Source organism: Girardinichthys multiradiatus, chromosome 8 (assembly GCF_021462225.1).
Source record: "Girardinichthys multiradiatus isolate DD_20200921_A chromosome 8, DD_fGirMul_XY1, whole genome shotgun sequence".
Classification (NCBI taxonomy): domain Eukaryota; kingdom Metazoa; phylum Chordata; class Actinopteri; order Cyprinodontiformes; family Goodeidae; genus Girardinichthys; species Girardinichthys multiradiatus.
The window spans coordinates 16,243,917-16,269,407 of NC_061801.1; the positions used below are offsets into that span (position 1 = coordinate 16,243,917).

A 25,491-nucleotide genomic window follows, 5' to 3' on the forward strand; every position below is an offset into this window, starting at 1 on the left:
ATCTGCCCACACTCTTTCGTAAAGGCACAATCATTTCGTTTGAAAAACAATGCACTCGGAATTTATTTTCATAATAAAATTATCAAACCGGTTTTTGAAGAGATATTCAGCACAAAATTTCAAAAGAATATTTAGTGAAAGATTTGTATCTATGTAGGCTTGTGTAAATATTCAGAAATATTCAAAGCAATAATGCCTGTTATGTTTTTTTGGAAAGAAAATATGCTTTTATTCTGAAATAAGATTGGCAAAACCGGAAGCAAATGTCTTATGACAGGGCCTCTTTCAGCCGTACCCTGACTGGCTCTCTGGTACCTTTAAGGACTGCTCGTAAAATTTACTTTTCTAGAAAAACATCATAACCAATATTTACTAAATACTGTGTTAAAAATAGTACCTTTCCGGTGGGTTAATTAAGTCTTTCAACTTTAATACTCAAAATATATAGATAACTGAGTTCCTGTGGCAATTAAAAAAGCTGCTGTTAAAATTTGACGGACGGACCTTTTGTGTATTTTAAAAAAGCTTTTATTTATATTATTTTTGCATTCGATATTGAACATTTGATAAATATTTACATATTTTAATAGCTTCTTCAAACATTTCGACTTGTTCGTATTATTACATCATTATTACTACTCAGGTAACGCGTTTTCTTGAATTCTCGCTAGATAACAATACACATGTTATATTTGCTGCATTTTTAAATATGTAAGAAATAAAATTATATAGAAAACTGTTCCGTGAAAGAAAATTCAGACAAGACTGTCTACAGTGTTCATATGGGGAGGGACAGCAATCTACCACCTGCAAGTAGATTGGATCCCAGAAGTAAATGTCCCTCTCTTCCTTTTTGCTATTGGTAAAGAAAAGAACAACCCATAATTATTCTCTTCCGATTGGCTGATGAGCCTGTCAATACGCGTGCGTTTCCAAAGCCCCGCCCTAAACTTAAACCTGCCGTGCTGCTTTCACTGACGGTGACATAGGGATGCCCTTCTTTGGCGTCTTGGATGCTCACGGTATGTTGGTGTAGGCGAGGGATTATGTTATTAGTTGTTGGTCACTGTTGCTGTACTTTAGCTGCTGCTGAACCCTGTGAGATGTCATTTCAGATCTCCACCGACTAATTAATCTGCTAATGCTCTGAAGGCAACTGACCGATGGCCGAGGCCAGCTAACTGAGCTAGCTAACATTAGCATGCTGGGCAGTTAGAGCTGTCTGTCGCTGGCTGATTCTACCCTGGCTTTAACATTAGTTTCTAACCCAGATCTTGGTCTTACTCTGTATTTCATCTAGAAATTGTGTATAAAATTTACTCTATTGATTTCTGACCTATGTTTCCTGAATTGAGTTAAAGCGTAGAATTCTTTTCAAGTCTCCCAATACTAACAGTTGTGTGATTTTTTTTTTTATGTTGCTTGTCGCTGTTCATTTAAAAACGGCAGCTTTTTGCACAACACGGAGATCTTGGCCCTGCAAGTATCTCTTGATTAATAAGTGCAGGCTTGTGTACTATCTGCACTGTCAGTGTTGATAATTGATAAAGTAGCTTGTTTCGTCTCAAGTTGCTCTGCAGTTAATCCGACTTGATTCCCTAAGATTAAACCAATTCACGACAATTCTGTCGTTTTTCTTTTTTTTTGGCTGTTTGCCATTAAGCCAAACACATAAAACCAAATGTAGTGATAACAGTGTTTAGTTGGACCTTGTGTTTAATATTATGCAACAAAAGATTTATGGCACGTTACATAAATCAGTAGGGAGTGATATATTGAGATCCTAATAAAAACAGAAATCATTCTTTTACAAATAGATGAATTCAATCATTCTGTCTCTTTGAACCATCAGAAGACTTTGCTGTAAGACATCAATAAAGGAATGATTTGTATCCTGTGCAAGACATCTAAGACATCATCTTTCTTGACCAAATAGGAACCAATTTGTTTCCAAATGCTTTTGCCACCTTGACCAACATCAGCAGCATTACCCAAGTCCTGTCCTCAAGAGCTACCTTCTTGCAACGTTTAGATGCATCCTTTCTCCAAAACACCTGAATCTAATGAATAAATTCCCTCATGTCATTTAGCTCTGCAGAGGCCTGTTTTTCTATTCAGAAGGGATGCTTCTAAATATTGCAGGATGTTAACTTTTGAATCCTTGACTTGGGCATCCCTAAATGTCCCTAAATGAACTTTAACTCTTATTTACTCTGACATTAAAGGCAGTTATAGTGAAGTGGAACTCAAGATGACTTCACCTTTTCAAATGTCAGATTAACCACCACTTTTAGCATTTCCTTTTTGAATAAGATGGTTGGCATCTGCAAATGCAGGTTACATTTTATGAACTGTTTTTTGCAAAATACCTTTAAAATCTATGAAAGTATCAAACTACTGCTGTGATGCCCTTGAGTGATGCTTTTAAATAATTATCTGCAATTGTGTCTCATGTGTTGTAGTGCCTGTTGTCACGGCCAAGGGTGGATGACAGCTGGAAGTTCATCAGTGAGCTGAGTGTTGGGTGGTCTGAGAGCAGAAAGGAAACCGTAGTTTGGGTGAATGTGAGAGATTCTTGAAATGTCACTAAAACAACCAGATGGGATGTCTATTGCCCAGGCTTTGGCCATGACTGTAGCAGAGATACCGGTCTTTCTCTACTCCACATTTGGACAGGTAAGACCTTTTTGATTCTGGTAACAAACACTAACTCAAAAAAGATTTCAAGCCACTTTTTTCACATTTTGAAATGGGAAGATTTAAGGCCGGGCTCTGCCTGGGTCATTCTAACACACAAATATGCCTTGATCTGAACCATTCCGCTGAGGTTGTGTTTATGACTGCTGTCATTCTTGAAAAGTGAACTTCCCCCAGTCTGAAGTCTTTTTCAGCCTTGTGTTCAGCTCTGTCCAGCTTCTAATCAGCTCTGGGCAGCTTTCCTGTCTCTGCTGAAGAATAGCATTTGCACAGCATGATGCTGCCACCACCGTGTTTCCACCATGTGTTCAGGGTGATGTGCAGTGTTGGCTTTCTTCTGCACGTAAAGTTTTGCATGTAGACCACAAAGTTATATTTCGACCCCATTTGCCCAAAGCACCTTCTTCCACATGTCCAAACTGCAAAGGTGACCCTTAAGGGATTATTTTTCATAATGTTTTTTCTGTCTGCTGTTCTTAGTGGATACGGAAAAGGATAGACCAATTGCATGGCAGTTAAGCCACACCACGTGATACCGCTCTGTCCATCTATGATATGTCACAATATGACATAAAAATAAATACTGTGAAAACATTTTTAACTTGACTTGAGTGTAAGGTATTGATCATATGCAGGAGATGAGACAGCTGCAAGCCTACTTAAAAATACATTACATTGAATAGTTATATTTTATAATCTTCAGGACCCCCTGCTTAAGGACATTTCCTCTAACTGGACCTCTTTACGGTTTGGTTGAATACCACTGGATTAGAGGATTTCTTAAAGCAGTTGGTTGGGTGTTTAACTCTGTTTATGGGTATTAGAGTAAAAGCGCTGAATACGACTCCACCCCTAATCTAAGGTTTTTATTTGTAAATTTTAGAAACCACGTATCCTTTTCCTTTATTTTCAAAATAATCCAATTTTTTGTTTGTTTTATCGACATCTTTTGTCATAAAGTCATAAAATTCTTCCAGTTTTTCTGATGTTTCTCATTGCCCTTTCTCCTTTCAGTCCATATTTTCTCAGCTAAAGCTTTCCCCGAGCCTGAAGAAGGTGCTATTTGCGACAGCACTTGGAAGCGTGGCTCTGGCTCTGACCGCTCACCAGCTGAAGAGAAGAGGCAGAAAAAGGAAACAGGCAGCCCAAGCTAAGGAGGGCCAGAGAACAGTAGGAATACCCGAGGCTCTGCTGAAGACAGGAAGACCTTCATCTTTGAAGAGAGGTGTGTCAAAAAACCAAAACAATAGTGGAAATTTAAAAATTGTAACCTTTTGTTTGCTGGACAAGTCCTTTAGCATTTTGTGCATCCTGTTTGTTACAGGTCCGATTACTAGCCGCCAGGTGATGAGTCCCAGCTCTCGGAGCAATGACACTATGAGTGGAATTTCTTCCCTGGGTCCCAGTAAACATTCAAGTTCCTCGCACAGCTTGGCATCTGTTAGTTTCACACTTTATGGTTTTTCCATTGCTTGCATATTTTTGGTTTTTTTTTCCCCACTATTTACGTGTGTTTTGTTGTTTATGTCTCTCTGTGGTTTGTTCTGGGTCAGACGAGAGTCCCAAACTCTCCCAATCAGCCTGCTAATCCCGCCACACCCTGGGAGGCAGAGCCTGTGGTGGAAGAATCGGGAGCAGTGGAGGATGCTAACGCAGAGAACCTTTATTTAATGGGTGCGTTTTTACAGTACTTTACATGACAATGTACCATTCAAGGACCTTAAAACTTTCTCTGCTTCACCATTTTTGTTTTTCAGTTTCACCAGCCCCAGCACAGAAAAAAATGCGTTCTTTGTCTGAGCAAAGAAAAAAACATCTTCAGGGGCTGGAGGCTGGATGTTTCGTGTTGAAATCTTCCAAGTTAGTTTTGCTTTTGAATGAGGACAAACAGAAGGATAAGAAGTCAAATTGGTAAAATTCACTATATTGTAAAAAGTATTGGGTCACACCACCAAATCAATGAATTGTGGTGTTCCGATCACTTCCATGACTGCAGGTGTATAAAGTTTGATGTGGAGAAACTTGTCTGGCCTGACCTCAACCTTCTTGAACACCTTTGGGAGGAATTAGAGTGCAGTTCTGGTTTTCTCATCCAACTATGAACACACTCCTAAACCTTGTGGAAGATGTTTACAGAATAGATAACATTGCTATTGCTGGCATCGGTTGGTCTATCAACAAACTGGACCTTATAGATTAAGAATAGGATGTCATGTACAAGTAAAGGTACATAGGCAAATACTTTTGGCAATATAGTGTATCACTGCAAAGAACATTCTCAAACATCAACCCTTAAGAGTGTTGTGTATAGAAAAGATAAATACTAACATTTGTGCAAATAAACTCTTTCTTGCAAAATAATCTTCTACTGAAACTTGACATATATCATTAAAAGAATCAAACATGTATTTGAGAAGACGCATTTCAAGTGACATAACCAGAAGTAGTAAGATTCCTCTGCTGTGAGATGCAAGAAAAAAAATCTCAGAAATGAAAGCAGATCAAGAGAAAACTAAAAAAGACAAAGCATGTAAAGAAAAAGAGCAGAATTTGATACAATGAGAGGTTTTATTCTGTTGGCATGCAAGTGACAGGTAAAACCCAATAAATTCCCACATGAGCTACCAGGATGATCCAGGCATCTTTTATCTGCAACCAACTCCACCCACAGCTTTTATTATCAGCTCGTCCCTCATTTTTCAAAGACTTATTGGAAGAAAACAATGTCAAGGTTCCACTCTTGTAAAATAATTCAACTGATGATGGACCTTCCTAACGTGTTCAAATCAGATATGAATGGTGTGCACCTTTTTTAGCACGATGTGATGGTAATTTCATCTTCATACCTCTGCAGTTTATTAAATGTTTTAAATGCAGGTCAAACTTGGTTCATGTGACAGTGATTCTGTGTGATTTTATGATTTGCTGATCATCTTCTTTTTCTTACGACTTTTTCCATTCAGGGGTCGCCACAGCGAGTCTCCGTCTAACTCTATCTTCTTCATCCTCTTCTCTCACACCCACTACCTTCATGTCCTCTTTTACTTCATCCAAAAATCTCCTCTTTGGTCTGTCTGCTCTAGACTTCCTGCCTGGCAGTTCCAGCCTCAGCATCCATCTACCGATGTACTCACTAACTCTCCTCTTTATTTGTCCAAACCATCTCAGTCTGGCCTGTCTGGCTCTCTACCTTATCCTATCCATCCTCGTCACTCCCAAAGAACATCTTCATCGCTGACTCCTGTCTGTTCCTCAGTGCCACAGTCTCTAAACCAAACGACATCGCTGGTCTTACCTCCGTCTTGTGATTTCCTGACGATATGTCGATATTGCCTTGAGCAGTTATACTTGTGAGAGTTGCATTGCGGATACTGTGACAATAGCTTACGCTCACATTGTTAATTAGTGACATTAATTAATGCATAACCAGTATAGAACCAGTTTGCAGCCACCATTAGCTCCAGCCCCAGTTTAGCGCTGGAACCACTTCCCATTTGATTTGTCAGTGATAAAGTACAAAGTTGCTTTATGACAAAACAGTTTCATTACTTATTTTCGACTCTCGCTTTCTAGGGATGGAGCTGTTTGATGAAGCACTACGAAAATGGGAACAAGCCCTAAATATTCGTCACCATGGCAACTCAACCTCCAGTAACAACAGCCTTGCTCTGCAGGGGGCAACGTGTAGAGACTTTCCAATGGTAACCATTAGTAAACCGTGGTTAAACCTTTTGTACCGCTTTAAACCAGCTATATTTCTGGATTGTTATACTAATATTTTGCCGTGCTCTGTTAGGTGTTACCAGATTTAGTGTAAAATGCTAATCGTATAAATCTGAACTCATCTAGACCTCTAGCAATGTATTGCATGGGTTTATTAATAATACTAGGATATATTATTATTTACCACTTGCTTCTAGATCGAAGGCCGTAATAAAGTGTTTGCTGAGAAGTTAGAGACACTGTTGCACCGAGCGTACCACCTACAAGAGGATTTTGGCAGCAGCATCCCAGCAGACAGTGTGCTGGCAGACTTTGGTAAGAATCAGTTTGAAGATGTATTTTTCAAACCTACCAAAAGTATCAGTGTTTTGACATTATTAATGGCGTAAAGAAAACTTAACTGGGGTTTAGTTCTCCATTGGCAATATTGTTTGCGTTTTCCTTGTCTTTCCTCAGAGAGTGAAGGAACTCTTATCTTGCCTAACGTGGAGAGTTTCCACCAGCTGCAAGATGAGGACGCGACTACAGTCACGTCTGATGACTCCTTTTTCTCGGCTGCAGAGGTGAGCTCCTCTCCTCCACAAGTGAAAGTCATCTTATCAGTGTGTCAACATGATCTTAAGCTCAGGGCTGATAGTACTCCGGCGCCGTGCTGGATCTCCGGTGTACCTGTGGGAAAAAAATGTGTCCCGAGGTTTAACAGACATTTATCTGGATCTAAAAGAGGCACAGTTTTCACTGCCAACCACACTAGATCAGAACTATGGCGGGAGCGAGCCGTAGGTCTTGGCAAAACTTTGATTTAGATCCAGCAGTGTTGCTCATATTGGTATCGCGCACAGAGCATGGACCGCAACTAAAGATGTTGATAAAGAATAAATAAAGTTGGGCTTGAATAGAGGAGGTGGGTAGCGATGGAAAACCCTTTGGGAGCTGCTGCCAAAAGGTCTGGCACCCTGGTGAATGTTTTTGCACTTTGTGAGCAGAGGCTGTATGGAACCAGCAGAAGAAAAGTTCTGTCACGACACGAACAAGACCCTAGTCATCAGGCAGCTGTCCGAGCCGTCCAACACTCCTCACATTTGCCGGGGACAACAACCACAGCAGACATCCCATCCGCTCTGACCGATCGTGTGACTGATTTAAAAAATTTGCGTCTGCTCCTTCATTGCTGAGCTATATCTGTCATATCACTGTCGCTTCTCCACTCGTCAGTTTAGTATAAAATCACCCTCATGCACCCGTCTGTTTCAAGACAGCATACCAACTATGTAGTCACACACGGTATGTCGCCAGAGTTGGAAAAAGTTCTATCTGAAATCTAAAGAGTTTCATGTTTTCACTCAACATCGATGAAGCCAAGGATAGTGGTATGGATAGAATTATAAATGTACTGGTCCGATTTTATGACAAGGATGCAAAAAAAAAAAGGTAAAAGCTGTCATTAATGTTCATGATTCATTTCATGTTTCTGACAGGCTCATGACACCCGTATGTCATCTCCTTCAAATAAAGTCTTATCGTCAATTTGTCACTCTTGTCAGTAGAAAGTGAATTACTTCTGCCGAATTTACAGGTATAGTAACTGTTGTTGTGAACACAACCTAAGAGCAATAAGCAGGCATTGATGTGACTAGTTAAAAGCAGGGATGGATTACTGAACTTGTCTACCAGGCCCAGGGGCCTACGAGCTCAGGGGGCCCTGAAGCCTAGGTCACTGCCAAAAGAATCTACTATATAGGCTCACATTGGGTTTGTTCATCCTAGTATTGTCCATTTATATCCACAAAGTCCATCAGAATCTATAATTTAAGAGGCTATTTTTCTCAGACCCCTCCTCGATGAACATGTATGGATGACTAGTGTTATAAAGGCTTTTTATACATCTGGGCCCACAAGACCATAAAGTTTCCATGGGTTTTCCATGAGCCCTGTAAGATTTTAAACTGCAGAATTACAGTTAAATCTGCTGATCTATATGAAAACAATACAATTTCAAATCAATATTATTACTGTATTTTTCGACATGTATTGTTGTGTATTCCAGATGGCATGCCAAGAAATACAAAAAACAAAAAGAATTATGTGTTTTTCTGTGCAGCTGTTTGAAAACATGACTTTAGAAGATATCTACCCATCTATGAAGCCAGCTGCTCTGTATGAAGAAGCCTTATCTCTGGTGCAGGAAGGCAGAGTGAAATATAGGACCTTGAGGTAACTATGAAGAACATTTTTTTATTAGTTTGCCTTTTTTTTGGGTCCCCTTTTTATATTTTTGTAATAAATCATGTCAAATTAGTCTTATGCAGTAATGAATTTATACCCATTCTGCAGCAAACTGAAGAAAATTACTGCAGTCTAACCAACAAAAGAGCTCCAAGAGATCCCTCATAAGTTAGCAGGTCACCAAAGCTGAAAGTTGGCATATTTCAAATTTAAACTCCGTATTGTCTATCACTATGCCGCTGTCCTCATGTGTTGAGGAAGAAAAAATAATTTATTGCCCTGCAAATGTTCAACAATTAAGACCTGAGGCTCTGAAATTCACTTGCTCTCTCTTTTTACCAGGACCGAATTACTTGAATGCTATAGTGACCAAGATTTCCTCGCCAAGCTTCACTGTGTGAGACAAGCATTCCAGGTCCGTTTCAGCTCACATGACGCGCCACCTTTTTTTTTTTTTTTTTTTTTTAAACATTCTGGTTCTGCACAGGCTGCAGTCGCTGCACCTCCTCAGGTTTCTATCCTTGAGCATCACGTTGTGCCCTATTTGTTCAAGATGGATTAAACCAAGAGACTTCATTTTGATATGTTGTTTGTGGATCAAGGAACACACCATGTGCTCTGGTCAGATGAGACCTTTTGGCCTACAAGCAAAACGCTGTATTTGGAGGAAAACTAACACTGCACACCCTATAGTGAAGATGGCATCCTGGTATAGGGATCAGCACAGATAGGGAATCCAATTAGAGTTTGATGACCTGAGATTGAGGAAGAGGTTCACCTCCCAGCAGAACAACGACACTAAACATGCAAGCAGAGCTGGAACATACATACATAAATAAATACATACACTGAGACTTGCAGTTGTAAATGTTAGTTTTGCAAAGTATTGACTCAATGTTGCTGAATGCAAAAGCACAACACACTTTTCAGATGCTAACTTGTAAAAGAAATAGTGAAACGAATGCAGCATTTTGCTTCCACCTCACCATAATGCATTCGCTTTGAGCTCATTTATCATTTAAAATCTACCTAAAACTTTGTGGTTCTAACACAAAGGGATGGGTAAAATTTCAAAGGGTGTGAATATTTTGATGATCCACTGAAATTCAGCAACAAAACAAGCTCAAAAAGCTACTGTTGCTGTAAACACTATTTGAATTGGTAAACTGCCCTCCTGGAATGATCTATGAATTGTGTCTGGCCTTTCAGTTTGTATTAATATCTGTAATATTTTATGCTTCTCAGGTCTTGTTGTTAGATGAAACTCACCGCACATTTTTTATGGAGACAGGGAAACAGATGGTTGCTGGGCTAATGGTTAAGGCCGGCAAGGTATGAGCGATAGAATAAACTTCAGTTTGGATCAATTAACCTGCTTTGCTTCTGTTTAAAGAAAGCTAAAATCTTTCTACTTTTTACTGTGACTCAGAGTCCCAAAGCCTTTCTGGAAAACTATGAAGACATGCTGCTTTACACCCAGAGAGAGGAAACGTGGCCCATTACCAAAATGGAACTGGAGGGTCGAGGGGTGAGCTTCATGCCACTCAAGTCATTTATAACTGTCTACAGAGATACTTAAATACTGTTGCATCAGTTCATTTGTGATGGCATGTTTGAAGGAAATGTAAATGTTATAGTTTTGGGTTCTGTGATTGTTTCAGGTGGTGTGTATAAACTTTTTTGACGTTGTTTTGGACTTCATCCTGATGGATGCTTTCGAGGACCTGGAGAGTCCTCCCTCCTCTGTGTTAGCCGTTCTGAGGAACCGCTGGCTGTCGGACAGCTTTAAAGAGACGGTTAATTTCCACACACACACATCCAAAAGCACACTTACCATCAGAATGGCTTTTCCGACAATTTCTCTTACAGAACATGTTGTTCTTCCCGTCAGGCTCTGGCGACCGCTTGCTGGTCGGTGTTGAAAGCTAAAAGGCGTCTTCTTATGGTCAGTCTGACTGATCCAGAGATTTTTGCTGCTTTTTTTAAATTCTAGATGTATGTTAGAATAATATTCTGAATACTTGTCCTAACTGCTCTTTGTAGGTTCCAGATGGATTTATCGCCCACTTTTATGCCATATCAGAACATGTGAGCCCGGTCTTAGCTTTTGGGTTTTTGGGACCAAGGCAGCACCTGAGTGAGGTTTGCACAATTTTCAAGGTGAGAGGACGGCATACACAACAAGGAAGATGTGGTCGTTTTGTTTTGAAACTTATATTAAGCTCTTGGAACGAAGACAGTTTTTATTCGAAATTTCTGATTTGTGAGCTGGAACTGAAGAACAGAGGTGAACTTGCCTTCATTTAAAGTGTTAAGGACAACTTCTGCACTGCAAAGCCACTCAGGGTTGTTCAGGTTTGCTGAAGTTTGTTATAATTAAAGGCTTTAATACGTTTATATCCAACCTGCAGTAGATAGCTTTCTTTGCATCCTAATTTCAGAGTAGGAATCGCCATCATAATGGTCTTAGACCAAATATTTAGTATATTTTATCAGCTAAAATCTACTACTATACACACATAACGAAAGTCCCTCAAATTATTTTCTCCGTTGGTTTTGTATTTATCAAAGGTTTTTTGGGGTGCATTTAGTTTTTCACATAATTTTCATAATGTAAAATCTGTTGTGTGTTTCTTAAACCTTGAGGATAAAATTAAATAATGTTAAAACCTGGTAAGACTAAATCATATGTTACAACCTGAGAGTGTCTACTTTCTTTTTATCGTGACCCTACGCTCCATTAAAAACATCCCAAGCAGAAAACACATGACTAATTACTGACTTAAACTACCATCATCCTCATTTAGAGTTCATATGTAATAAATTTACATGAAAACATCACATTATAGCTATTATGGTAAATAAAACTTAAATAAAGCTTGATAGTTCTTACTTTAGGAGGTTATTCCATCTTTACTTATTTTTCCTTAGCTATGAGGCTGAGGCTGACACATCTCCTGATTTGACTCCTCTGGTTGGTGATGGCAGCAAATATTTTCAGGATATCTGCTACAAGGTATCTCACCCTGCTCTGATTAAACACAAAACTACTTCATCACCAACGTTTTTAAAGAAACAGGGTTTTTCATGCATTTGTGATTCCTTTTTTTTCATTCAGCCTTTCAACTTTTCCAGTAATGTCCTTCTAATACAGAGCAACTGATCCTGGATCAGCAACACATTTGATGGGGTCGGTTTACCTGTAAAATGGCTTTATTCCCCTGCTCTCTCCTGGATAGATCAACCACTCAGCGCTAGACATTCAGCACTTCACTAGCCTAAAAAAATCCAGTCGGTAGGCTTATTTATTCATAAATTCAGGCTGGATACAGCTTTTATTAGATGCTGATCTGTTGAATGCTCTGAGCTAACATCACTTCCAACCCCCCCCTCTCTTTAGAAGGGGAGGCTGATGGTTATTCATACGGTTGCACTATTCCTTTCTACCACTAGATGTCATGAATTCCTCTAAACTAGATTTTTTATCAAATTAACTGCTTTACAAAAGTGCAGTTTGATTTTTAGTGAAGTAAGCGAGTTTTGCAGTAAAACACATAAAAAACGTGAATAAAAGTTTAATTTAAATTTAGCAACTTATTAGCTTTAGTGAACGGCTTGATCCTAGGTTGTAATCTTTCTGCTTCTCCTTGCATCTCATCCAAAACTACAGAGGTGGTGTGTGTACGTTTTTTTCATTGTGGTATAAAACCTCTATTTTTCTCCTTTCACCTGCAGCAACAAATAGTGCAATACCTTAAGGATATGTTCGATCACGATAAGGTCCGCTTCACGTCTGATCGGTGCTTGGCTGAGGACATCCTGAAACTTTCCCACCGCAGAAGTGAGATCCTACTGGGATATCTGGGAATCAACAGTCTGTTGGATATCAATGGTGCCCTGCTCAGAGACGCTGAGGGCTTCGACGGGACCAACAAACTGTTGTCATAGGCTTCATAAAGGAATCTGAACCCCACATTCGATCTCTGCACCGAGCCCTTCTTCTGTGATACACTGAGAACCAGCATTATTCAGTCATTAGTTCATCCTTTCTCCATATGGGCTCTTAAACACAACTACATGCCATGGGATTTATTTCACCAGGTCTCCTTGTTCCTGCTAATGAGGCAGGATCCTGGATTCCAAGTGTCCCTTGTGTTGCTGCTTTGTTTTGGATCCAGAATGACGACTAATCAATTTATCACAGACGTGTGAGGACTTGTTTCTGCCTCTACCTCTGCCTGGGGTGATTTTAGGTACTTGGTAAAAACACAGCTGACAAACAGGACTTTGCCTTCTAGTGGCCCGAATAAACAGAGTTTTTTTCTGAGAAATATGTTTATTACCTGTGGATTCGGGCTGAATATCACCATGATGCGTAAAAAGATGAAGTGCTTTTGTTTTATGTGAAAAGTTGAAGGTAATTTCTTAACGCCATCACTGCTGCTTACAGTTGTTGAAATGAGTGAGGCAGGATGGCTGTTGCATTAAATCTCCGTAAATCCTCCTTATTTTCAAGCTTCCACATTGGTTCCACCAAGCTAAATAACATGGAGACATATCTGAGACTTGAGTTTAAACACTGACAGAGGTTATGAAAAAGTGGAGATCCATTTTGGCTTTTAGTTTCTTTATATTACAATTATTCCCTCAGATGGCTGTCAGAAAATGACAGAATTAATACAAACATAAAGCATAAAGTTTTCCAAACTGAATGTGGTACACTGAAAATTAGTGATATAGTTAGTACCACATTTTTTTTGCTGTTCATGTATTATCAAATATCTACCCCAAATTTATAGAATCTGTTAAAATTTAAAGCTCTTAAATGGGCTTTTTATATTTAATTAGTAAGACTCACTTTAGAAATAATCGGACAGTTTTGCTAGTAGTTCACTTATGCGATTCAGTTTTATTTAATTCAGATAAAATCTACCCTCCCAAAAACGGGCTAGCATGCACAACGGAGCCTGGTGCCAGTTCTTTTATGCACCGCCATTTAGTGTATTTTCATGCCTCAACAATGTTTCTTGCAGAACTGTTGCATCACTTTCAATGAAAATGATCGCCAGGCAGACAGATTTGAGCCCAGTTCTTGCAGTCAAAAAGAGAGAAGTTATTGGGGTAAGCTACTGTAGCATGACTTCAGCCTGCATGCAGTTCCACTGTACTGCCAAATCTTGTAACTTGGTAAATATATACGGAACCAAAAGAGTTTGGAAATTTCCAACAGCAATATCAACAGATTTGTACCAGTTGAAGTTCTGAAGCAGATCATTATCATTGTCACTATCTGCTGCAGCTTCTTCTTCCATGGAAGTATCAACCATGGCTTTGAGGTCACTGGAGTTGAACTTTGGCCCAAACGCTCAAAGTTGACCCCACCTGCTTCAGGATTTTATGAAAGTGTCAAAAGTTGCTCATCTTGCCTAATGTTTATTATCGCCAAGTGATCAGCCCAGTTCTGGTGCCTCTTGTGATGTCATTGCCCCATATAAACAAAAAGCACAGTTAGTGGTTGTTTTCGTTGGTGTGCTTTTAAAATCTTTGCTTTTTGTGAAATCGTACAGTGGATTTCAAAGTAAATTTGGTATAAACCAATACATGTCTTGAGGGTATCTTTCATTTACTAAACGCAAGCTATTATAATGATGACTTAAAGCAAATGTATGTGAAGATATAAAGTTTTAGGTGTTAAAATGTTGAACAATTGCTACATTATTGGTGACAATATGGAAAAAAAGAAATGCCACTTCTATTCAAGCAAAGGGTCACCTAAACAAATATACACTGTGTCCACAGATATTGTTTGTGGCATAACTTCAGTCGTTTAGTTTGGATGGCCAGGTATTGCTTAAGCTGACTCCCTGATGTGTTTTTCTCTGTTTTTCACAAATTAAAATGGAAAACTTTCCAACTGGTAGTTTTATGAATGATTCCGGTGTCATGTAGGCTTGTAGTGAGCTCTAATTTACCCAAGTGCACTGATGGAGACCCTTAAGTTTTCTGTGTTTATTGGGTCACAGAAACTGATGGGGCAACAAGATGCCAAACTGAACGGACCTTTCCTGTGTAATCCTTTTGAAGCACTACTACTGTAAAGAAAGGGGCATATTTTTTCTCAAATATTAAATTGGCTTCATTTAATTTATAATCGGAGATCTAAATTGATTTGTATCACCGGAAGCACAACAGTTAAGTTTCTATTTCGTTGCACTTTTAGTTCTGGTAATTTATCATACAGATTAACAGATCTTTGACATTAACACATAGATGTTTTGTGGCAATGATAATATTTAACTTGGTGTTCCAAAACATAAATCAAATAATCCTTTCTTGGTTTGTTTTCCATCACTGTTTTCTCATCAGAAACCAGTAATGAAATCGTGCTGTTAGTCTAATACTTGCTAGATTCATTGCTGAGAAACACTGATCATGCCCCTGAACTGTTCTGACTGTTCATACAGTCAGTATTGTTGGATTTATTGGATAGCAGCCTAACCTGAACCAAAGCTGCGAATCGGCGGGGCATTTCTGCAGTACATGAGTTGGTTTGCAGCTTTGGGTTTCTAACCGATTTGCGCTTCAGCTTGAAGACGTTGTAGAAAATGTTTCTTTTGGTAATGATCAGTTTCAGGGTTCCCATGTACAAATTGTCAGATTATTTATTGCAACACATGATTGTTGTATGTATTAAATGAAGCGTATAACTGCTGTACAGTTGAAAAAAATATCTTAAAGAAAAATTATATTATGGAAAAAAGTTTGTACAATCACAGGGTTCTGTCGAAGTGCCCATCTTTAAATTTTTTGTTTTTTCTTTATCGCGTGTGATCTGATCTGAGATTAGACGCTTTGATAATGTATGTCCTGTATGTATTATGAAGTGCAATCTTTTTCTTCTTCTAATTCCAGGATGAATGAACTGCCTTTGCATGTTAACACCGTGTATTCTTTAAAATGCAGCAGTGTAGCATTGGAAATGTAGAACCCAACTCCACCTGATTTGTTGGACATTTTAAAGAACAGAATTAGATATAATCTAAAAAAAAACTGTTTGGATTATTACAATTTAAGCATGAGCTTAATTTGGTTAAATATTTAGATTTTAGACTTTTAAAGAGGGTTTCAGAAGGCCAAAAATGTTGATTTCCTCCTCTCCCTACCACTGTATGCTATGTTAAAAGTGTCCTACTCATGCCTTTTGTCTTTTCTATTGTTATACTGCACTGTTTGTCAACTGATTTACATCCTCCATATTAAATCTTATTTTTTGTTATTAAACCTGTGTTAATTGGTTTTTGTCCTTTTGACGGTGGCTTGTTGTATTTCATGCCCCACTTGGAAGCAAAATGTGCTAAATGACCTTTACATTTGAAAAAGAGCTATGGATCAAGGTAAGTTTTAATGTCATGTTTTAATACGTTTTGATGGTGACTAGTGTTCAGAATGTGGCAGAAACACTTCTGTAGATTAAAATTAAAGTGGGGGTTGAAAACCACTTTAAAATCAGCTTTTAAAATGAGATCCTGAAGTCTGTTATTATAGAGCAGCTTTGATTCAGCAGTCAAACTTGCTTATCATTTTTAAAGATCTGGTCAATTTTGTCCACTTGAGTCCAAATTGGATATTTAGGATTTTCCCTTTCTTTTTCAACTTCTAAAAGTAAATCCTAAGTTCTTAAATATCAGGCAACTGGACTCTTGTTTCTTAAAAGAGGTCCTAAAATTACTCACCTGAACAATAGCATATTTTTCAGGGTTCCAGTGATGTCTTGAAGACGCTATAAACATGTAAAATCTGCTTTTAGGATTTTATCTTTACCAAATAAATATGTTTTACCCCATCATTTACAGTATATAAAACTAATAGAATATGTAGAGACACCAGAAAAAACAAGGCAAAATCCAATTGATAGAGATTGTCAAGCCTTTAGGCAGCAAGAATTTCAATTGAGATTATTTTGCCAAAGTGAAAAGCCTAAGGAAGTCGTCTGCAAATCATTAGCAGATGAATTCCATTATTAGCTTTGTTTTATTGCTCTGTCCACAGATGCAAGTTAGAATAGCCCTTAATCTGTGTTGTGAAACACCAGACACACGTTTGTTTTTTGCCAACTAACAAAAAATATTGTGGATTTTGACATCTCATCACAACAGGCTTGAAATTCGAGTTGATTGCTTTGTGTAGCCTCACATCGAGGTGACTTTTAAAATGTATAGACGTCAGTGTCAGAAGTAATGTATTGTTTCACAGCACATTGCTTCTAGAAAATCAAAATTATGTAAAAGTAACTAAATTGGAATTTAGTTTGAATGCCTCCAAAAGTAATGATTGTTCCACATTTACAGACAATTTACTTAGTATTTAGAGTAAAACATTTCTTTCTGAACAAATACATTCTTAGCACTGCGTCACCCTTAACCTGGTAAATGGAAACAGAAACAAAACTTGGCAGCTCTTGTCAAACATCTTTGTTCTGCTAAAATGTTGGTTTTGATCCTTTTTGCGTGAGTCCTTGAAAAGTAAAGCATTTTTATCAGTTTCCTTGGAAAATATTTGTCATAGGTTTCAGATAGAATATGAGGGAATGGAAACAGTAAGCATGTGGAGCATGTGTATCTCAATGTGTCCCAATGTTTATAATTTTCCCAGATTTTTTTAATAACTATGATGTTTCACATATAGGTTTTCAGTTGGAAATATTAAGAGTACAAAGTTTGCAATTCATAAAGGATGAGGATTTTGCAGTGGTGTGGTTTTATTAGGTTGTGTTGTTTCTGACTTCCTCTGTGTTGGAGTGTCAGAAGCTCATGTGCTCTGCAGATGATCTCTTTCTGATTCTTGTTTCTTTTTTGTGTCCGGCCGCTGATTTGTGCTGTGATGCTTTGTGTTCTTTATGGCGTAGTCTCAAACAAAACAAATAAATTGTATCAAATTAGAGCTCGGCATCACTGGAACAAAGTTGATATTTTCTCTGGATAAAAGACCCTGTCTGGAGTGAAAGTGTAATTTACCTTTCATGTCATGTTTGTTATAATCTTGAAGTTTATATATTATAATATTATATGTACGCCTATATTTTCCACTTGTTGAATAGTTCTTTTTTTGAGAAGATTTTTAGAGTCTAGGTAATGGTCTAATTTGCATTAGTAGCTATTTTGCAGATAAAACAAATTTTTTAAATATATACCATATAACACCAAATACTTTTTTCCATTATTATTTTATGTTTTATTTGAATTAGGGCACCTAGTTGCTTAAAAGTGAAAGGTGGATTTTTTTTTTCTTAACATTATTTTTTTCCTTTTTTTCATTCAATAATTCTCATCTATGGACAGAATCCCTCTTGAGAAGAGCGCGGCTTTGATTGGACAGATCCTCTGCTACCGGGGTCAGTTTGAACATATAAATAGCTCCCTCATTGGTTGGATTCGTTTTGGAGGCGTGGTACTATACTGCCCCGGTTGTGTCCGGGTAAGATGGCGTTGGAAGAGCAGTGCTCGGCACCACCTCGATGGCAGGCCATATCAGTGACACACGTAGAGTTTCCAGAGGGTACGTAAAACTCAGAGTATTTGGGTATCGACTATGATGCTGTTAACCATTCGACGCTTTTGAAAATTTCCATGCAGTGTGAAAGGGTTTGCTTGCTACTGAATGGACACAGCCGTCAGTGGCTGCTAAATTGTGAGCCTCTAGTCAACACTCAGCACACCGGGAGCTGCGAAATTGTGAGACAGTTCCGCATGCGCAGTTTGTAACAGTGTTCACAATGACGGCTAGCTTGCTTGTTAGCTGTCTCAACCCGGGCTTTTAAGATATTTTAGTCGTGTCATATATTAAACACTTGCCCGTATTGCAATATTCCTAATTGTAGCATATAATTTATGGCTGTGCTGGGAGCTATTAGCCATTTCCACATATAGCATTAGTACCAGGACTAGTGCTAACGTATTAAGCTTCATGGCCTTATGTTAAAAGGTCTAACAGCCAAATTTCACCTGAATTTCAAGATATTTCCATGTTGGTTTGGTGAAAACCTACCTACTGTAAGAGCTTCCTACCTGGTCTCTTTGTTCACCGTCCGGTTTCAGGTAGTGCTTATGGAGCTTACAAGTGTCTTTTCTTTTTTCTTTTTTTGTGTGTCCTGAACATCAGTGCTTTTTAATTCTGTTTCAGGGGATCTCACGGGAAAACTGCTGGCCTACATCAGTCTCCTACCCGTAGCTATTCTTGTGAGCTTTGTCACTCTCATAGTGTTTAAACGGGAACTGCACACGGTGAGTAGTGTTAATGTTTGCTGTGAAGGTGCTAATGTGTCTCTCAGGTACCTGAACAGAAAGAAGCAGAAGTATGTGTGATGCCTCATATGTTGGCTCGTCCCTACCTTTTATAGATTTCCTTCTTCATTGGAGTCCTCCTAAATGAAGCAGTGAACTGGGTGCTCAAGCACATTCTCAGAGAGCCGCGCCCTTGTGCAGGTAAGTGAGGGAACAAGTTTTGTGTTTTTTGACAGCTCTGGGAAAACATCATGTTAAACATACAAGCTGGATATGATGATTTTGTTCTGATGACAATGAATTGAACTAATATATCCCCTAGCACTCTTGAGGTTTTTATATTTTAATGTTACTATGAGAGGGTGGCATTCTTGAACAGTGCCTTTAGAAAAATATTCATTGGACGTATTCACATTTTACCACTAAATGTGGTGATAGACAAACTCAAAATATTGCATACCAGAAGTGAAATAAAATGATCCAAATTTCTTACAAATAAAATATCTCAAAAGTATGGTGCGCATTTGTTTTCAGCCCCACCAGACTCAATACGCTGTAGAAGCATCTTTTGTTGCAATTACATCTGCAAAACTTTATGGGTTTCTGTACCAGCTTTCCATTTTCCAGTTCATTTAGTAAACAAATTTCTTTGTAAAATAGCTCAGGATCTGTCAGATTGGATGAGGAGTGTCTGGGAACATTAATTTTCATGTCTTGCCACTGATTGTCAGTTGGGTTTAGGTCTTGACTTTGACTGGGACATTCTAACACATGAGCATGCTTCAACCTAAATCCTCCCGTTGTAACTGTGGCTGTGTGTTATTGTTCTACTGAAAGGTAAACCTCCACCCCAGTTTCCTGTTTCTTAACAGGTCGTATTACAGGATTGACCTGTATTCAGCTTCATCCATCTTCCTATCTACTCAGATCAGCATGATGCTGCCACTTATTGTTCTGTAACAAAGCACTGAAGCCTTCACATAATAGCTGTATTTATACTGAGATTAAATTACACACGTTTCAACTCTATTTATTAATTTGGTTACTTCTAAAGGTTATTTTTGTATTTTATTTAGGGGAATCAAAATAAAGTGGGTTGAATACATATATGCATGTCACATTTCATATTATTTAAAACAGGTTTGAAAAGCATGCTGAATTTTCCTTCCATATGACTGTTTTGCACCAACATTATTGTTGGTAGTTGTGACAAAACGTGAACATGTCTAAGGGGAATTAATGCTTTAGCATGCTGATGTTTTTTGCTAATCAGTTTACAAATATAAATAAAATAACTGTAACAACATGACAATTCTTTTGGGGTTAGCTCTGACATTAAAGTTTTAAATTGTAATCATTAACCTGTACCTAGTTTTGGTTCACTAATCAAAACTGCAGGTCTTAGGAACCACATTGATACACTTGATCCCCAACCAGTCACCTTTTTCCAAGTTCTGCCAGTGAAAACTAAAAACACCACTATTCACACAAGCAGCATCCAAAATAATTCCCTATTTTACTAACATACGTACTTTCGTACAATACTTCAGTTTAGGGTTTTTTTTTTTTTTCTGAGCCTTGAAAGACGTTCCTGCTTCAAAGATGTTTAAATGCCTGGGTTATACTGACAGGCATTTTTCTCAGGGGCTGAATGTACCAAAAAAAGGTCTGTCTGTAAACATAAAATCCCATGAAGCTGTTAATCCAGGGACTTGCTACTCTGTTCATTATTTGCATGTTACAAGTTAGATTTTGGTTCGTGACTACAGCTACAAAGAAATGCAAACACCAAAACATTTTATTTTGTTCAAGGATCTTACTTCTTAGGTGAAAACAAACTTTAATTAAAAAATATAAAATGACTTTTTGTATTATTGTATGTTTAAACAATGGTTAAACAAACTTTAAATATTGCATCATGGCTGTTTTTGTGTTGTCTTTCTGCAGGAGCTCACACAACTGTGTATGCTGAGTACGGCATGCCCTCAAATCATTCCCAGCTCATCTGGTTCTTCGTTGTTTACTTCTTCCTTTTTCTTTATTTAAGGTGAGTTTGTTTGACTCAGCATTTTGGGGGTGGATTTGAAGGCAGTTTGGCTGAGCTTTTAAACCGTTAGGAGCACAATAACTCTGCTGATCATTTTCAGGATGCATCAGACAAACAATGCTCGATGCGTGGACCTGCTGTGGAGGCACATCCTCTCCATCATCCTCCTGGGCATGGCCTCGTTCGTCTCATACAGCAGGTAAGCATCTCATCCTATCATTTTTCTTTCCTAAATCTCTAAGGTGTCCTAAAATGTAGGTCTAATGTAGAAAAGCATTAACATGTACAGGTTTTTGTTTTCGTTATTAAAGGAAGGAATACTTTAATTCCTGCTTAAAGATATTAAATGTTTATTGAATGTCCCTCTGAAGGTGCTTTTTACTTAAGAGGAGATCTGATGTTGATTAAATTGGAAACAAGATACAAATTATTTGGCTTTCACATCTGCTGAGGCCGGCATGGGTCAGTGTGACATAGTTTTCATCATTTCCCCAAGGACAGACTCGGCAGATGTTCATGTGAAGCCCAAATTTAGCGACCATGCGGCTTGCACAGTAGTTGTATGGTAGAAAACTAAACGTGTTCACTTGTTTCGTGCTTCCTATCCGTTGTTAGTTCCAGAAATATTTCTGGATACACCACCGTGTTTTTTTTTTTTTGGCCAAATACTTCATTTACAATTTAGTCAGCTTTGATTCACAGTATGATTAAATACAAGTTAGAGAAGGTCTCAAGGTCTCTTTACCTTCTGTTTTCTATTCTTTGTTTTTATTTTACAGAGAGTGTCCCTTTCAACAAACTGATTTCCTTACAGCAAGAATTTGGGTTTTTATTTCCTAAGTTAAAGCTATTGGTGTATGGAGGTGTGGCCTTTTAAGATACTAATGCTGCTTTCACAGCTTACCGTATTTTCCGCACTATAAGGAGCACCGGATTATAAGGCGCACCTTCAATGAATGGCCTATTTTAGAACTTTTTTCATATATAGGGCGCACCGGATTATAAGGCGCATAGAATAGAAGCTACTGCAGTCAAACGTTTGACTGGGGTTGCGTTATGCATCCACTAGATGGAGCTGTGCTAAAGAGAATGTCAACAAAACAGTCAGATATGTCAGTCAGTCAAACTTTATTAATACACTACAAACCAGCGTTCTGATAACTCCATTCACTCTCATGGTAAGGTCTCCTCTACATAAAAATCTATTGAATAGAGCCAACCGCACGTTAGGAATGCATTGGAGTCTATGACGTTGAAGTTGAAATCAAATGTTAGTTAAAACGTGAAAGGGAACTTTTCCCTGATTCAGTAAACACGTAAAAGAAACAGTTTGATGCACTAAATCAAACGTTAGTACTGTTAACCTTTCCTGTTTCTGTCCCCTGACCGTAGTCTGATGACACAGGGGAGACGCTTTCTCCAAGGCTGAAGTTACTAGTTTCCTCGGGGTTAACTCCCTCACTCATACGTTGCTGAGTTGAGCATGAAGAAACAGCATCAAAACACTGAGTTGTTGACGAGATTCTGGGTTCTTTTTAATGACTTTGCAGCACGTAAAAACACAGGGCTTACAGACTCATACACCGCTGCTCCAGTCGCCGTCTCTACCCACCCCACACACACAATAATACCAACGTCACTCCTTCACTCTTGATTCTCAGCTTACTGTATAATAGAGTGCTGCCGTAGTTTACTGTATAATAGAGTGAAGGTTGTAACACAGTTATTACAGCATTTGGAAAAGTTTGGAATATGATTTCAGTATATCCCACATCTGGATAGAACAGGAAAATAAAAGTGTAGAAAAATCTTTGTATTTCCAGACTTTTATTTTCTATCCTGTTTAAATGTTCCTTGGAGCCACTCTCATTCTTTGTGACCTACCTACCTCCCTTCCTTTCTTCCCTCCCTTGTTTCCTTCCTTGTCTCATGTTTAAAACCTGAAAACTGTAGAAAGATATGGCGTTAATATGAAACTTGAGTAGTTTACATTATAAAATGAGTGTAAAGGATGAAAGAACCCTGGAGAGTTGAGGCTTTTAAAGTAAAATAAATTTTTTTTTTACATGTACTGGTGTAAAATTTACTGTGTTGTTGCTTAAGAACAAACTACTTTTGTTGACATGGTCTCTGTTTGTGCCATACCTAATGAGCACCTAGCAACCTGAACTTTTCAGTTACGAGTGCTCCCAAGAGGTAAAATAATTACTAGCTGAATTCATTAGAATATAGGCTGCAATGCACACATTGTTGTTGTGAGCATCATATTAAAATTTGAAGTTCATGTCTTCTAATTAGATTTTTTTTTTTTTTAACCAAACCGCTACTCTTATTTACGTCTCATTTTCAGGGTCTACTTGTTGTATCACACCTGGAGTCAGATTTTCTATGGGGCAGTGGCTGGCAGTACAATGGCCATTATCTGGTTCTTTTTCACACAAGAGGTGCTAACACCTCTATTTCCCAAAATTGCAGCATGGTAAGTACTATAAATGATTCTTTCTGGTGTCATGGAGCATTTTAGAATAACCGCTTCAGTGGGAAGTAGTTCATTAAGTGATCAGTAATATAACATCCTTTGACTTTAATTGTAACACTCAACAGGCCGATATCCGAGTACTTCCTGGTGCGAGACACAAGCTTAATTCCCAACATCTTATGGTTTGAGTATACAGTGACCAGATCAGAGGCGAGGTAAGATTCTGTCTGAGTGAATTATCAATCCAGCCCACTTTCAACATCTACTTATTTCAAACTTGGTTCATTTTTGTTCTTCCAGGAACAGACAACGAAAGCTTGGAACAAAACTTCAGTGATCTGCAGAGCACTTTGTGAAAACTTGAGTTTAGGCCCACACTTGGCAAACACACAGACATTGTCATTGACTATCACAAACGAAGATCAAGCGACAATAAAAACAAAACGCACTCACACAGGAGAATCATCTTTCGGACTAACCTGGCTGTAAGGAATGCTGGCAAGACCCGTTTTACAGGTGGAAAAAGTGTTCTGTGACCTGGCCCGAGGCCTACAGCCTGAGCACGTCCATCTACACGCCTTCCCCTCTTGTACAGCTTGCCCCAAACGCTCTTCAGTGCATGCAAGACTGTAAGAGGCATACTATTTAATAATAGATTAATATATATTTTAACTATAAACGCACGTTGACAGTAACAGTTTACTGTAAGAGATTCAAAGAGCCAAAACGAAGGCTATGATCAAGTTTCAAACATATTGATGGGCGTCATTACAGCATGTATTTACTAACACTTTTTTTTTCATAATTGTTTTTTGTATTTTCACTTTGGATAAAGGGTGTGAGTGGGGAGGGGTGGTTGGTTACAGCTCTGTTGATAATTTGTGGAATTAACAATTTTTCATTGTTATATAATAGAAAATGAACAATTTCTAAAATTGGTCATGATGTAATATACATAAAAATTTGCACTTTGTGAAATTTGCAAGTCAAAATAAAGACTAACACTAGTTAAATGTTGAGATCCTCCCCTTCTTTTTCCTCACAAGTCTTTGTGTCTTTGACTCGGTCCTAATATCTTAGGCTCCAAAGATGATCTGCAGGCACTGTAAATCTTAATTCTGTAATCTTAATTATCATGGTTGTAGTTTGTTTGTATTTTCGTCGGAGGCTTTTGAGACTGGATCACAGCAACGGGTTTGAGTTGTTCTTGGATTGAGAAGGTGTTTTTGTTATTGCCTCATACACGGTAGCAACCTGGGAACAGAGTTCTAGGGACCGGTTTTCTTTTTGTTTTATTCCATTTCTTATCTTGTTTTCTGTTGCAGAGAAGTTCTCTTTTTATTTGCATTTCCAAAATAACATTCCTGTATCATTTAGTGTTGAAACATCATAACTGATGAGGGGGATATGTTTTGTATTTTTTGTTTTTGAAAAAAGATTTAAAAATATGCCTCAGGTCAGTTGTAGCATGTGATTATGCTTTTTCCTCGCAGCCTAAGGCAGCTAATGTTGAAAGCTGTCAAATGGAGATCTGAAGTGGATTAAAACAGTCATATCATTAGCTTCACAAAGGGAAGTAGTTCTCTTAGAAATTTCTTTTTTTTTTTTTGCCATGTGTAACCTCTATTGGGCTGAATAAAAATCTGTTTACAAGAGATGAGCTCAGTGTGGTATTTTATAGTTTAATATCCTTTTGCATAAACATTTGTGACATGTTAAACTTGGGATTTCATTATCAGTACTATGTTGATCTAATTTTAATAGTATTAGCTGAACCAATTCTCTAGTCTTTCTGAAGGTCTGTTGAAGCTTTTCTTTAGGCATGTGTGGCTCCCCCAACTACCAACTTGTCAAGCCAAAGTATAATACTGAAAAAAAAAAAATCTTTAAATTGGGGGAAATAAGTATTTGCAATTCATGCTGTTGTATCCTAACCAGGTTAATTGTTAAGTTTAAAATTACTAAAAGAAGAAAAACTGGAGTAAAATCCAAAAAAACACAGGCATTCATTTAATGAAAATGGCATTTGAACTCTATTA

The 25,491-nt window shown here is 38.1% G+C and overlaps 2 protein-coding genes across 2 annotated transcripts; both read left to right on the top strand.

Annotated features, from left to right (window-relative positions):
* Window positions 1-893: 893 nt before the first annotated feature.
* Window positions 894-15,927, top strand: miga2 (mitoguardin 2). The gene is made up of 16 exons (XM_047373073.1): window positions 894-1,022; window positions 2,463-2,676; window positions 3,712-3,922; window positions 4,022-4,137; window positions 4,251-4,371; window positions 6,271-6,398; window positions 6,618-6,735; window positions 6,877-6,983; window positions 8,522-8,634; window positions 8,989-9,061; window positions 9,892-9,978; window positions 10,076-10,174; window positions 10,308-10,442; window positions 10,538-10,591; window positions 10,690-10,806; window positions 12,382-15,927. The coding sequence occupies exons 2-16, from the start codon at window positions 2,581-2,583 to the stop codon at window positions 12,592-12,594; spliced, it is 1,788 nt and encodes a 595-aa protein (XP_047229029.1). The 5' UTR covers window positions 894-1,022; window positions 2,463-2,580; the 3' UTR covers window positions 12,595-15,927.
* A 2,135-nt stretch (window positions 15,928-18,062) lies between these two features.
* On the top strand, window positions 18,063-25,107 carry dolpp1 (dolichyldiphosphatase 1). Its single transcript, XM_047371748.1, has 8 exons — window positions 18,063-18,201; window positions 18,826-18,926; window positions 19,043-19,127; window positions 20,874-20,973; window positions 21,074-21,172; window positions 23,324-23,452; window positions 23,578-23,667; window positions 23,753-25,107. Exons 1-8 carry the CDS (start codon window positions 18,126-18,128, stop codon window positions 23,787-23,789), a joined length of 717 nt encoding a protein of 238 aa, XP_047227704.1. The 5' UTR covers window positions 18,063-18,125; the 3' UTR covers window positions 23,790-25,107.
* Window positions 25,108-25,491: the final 384 nt, after the last annotated feature.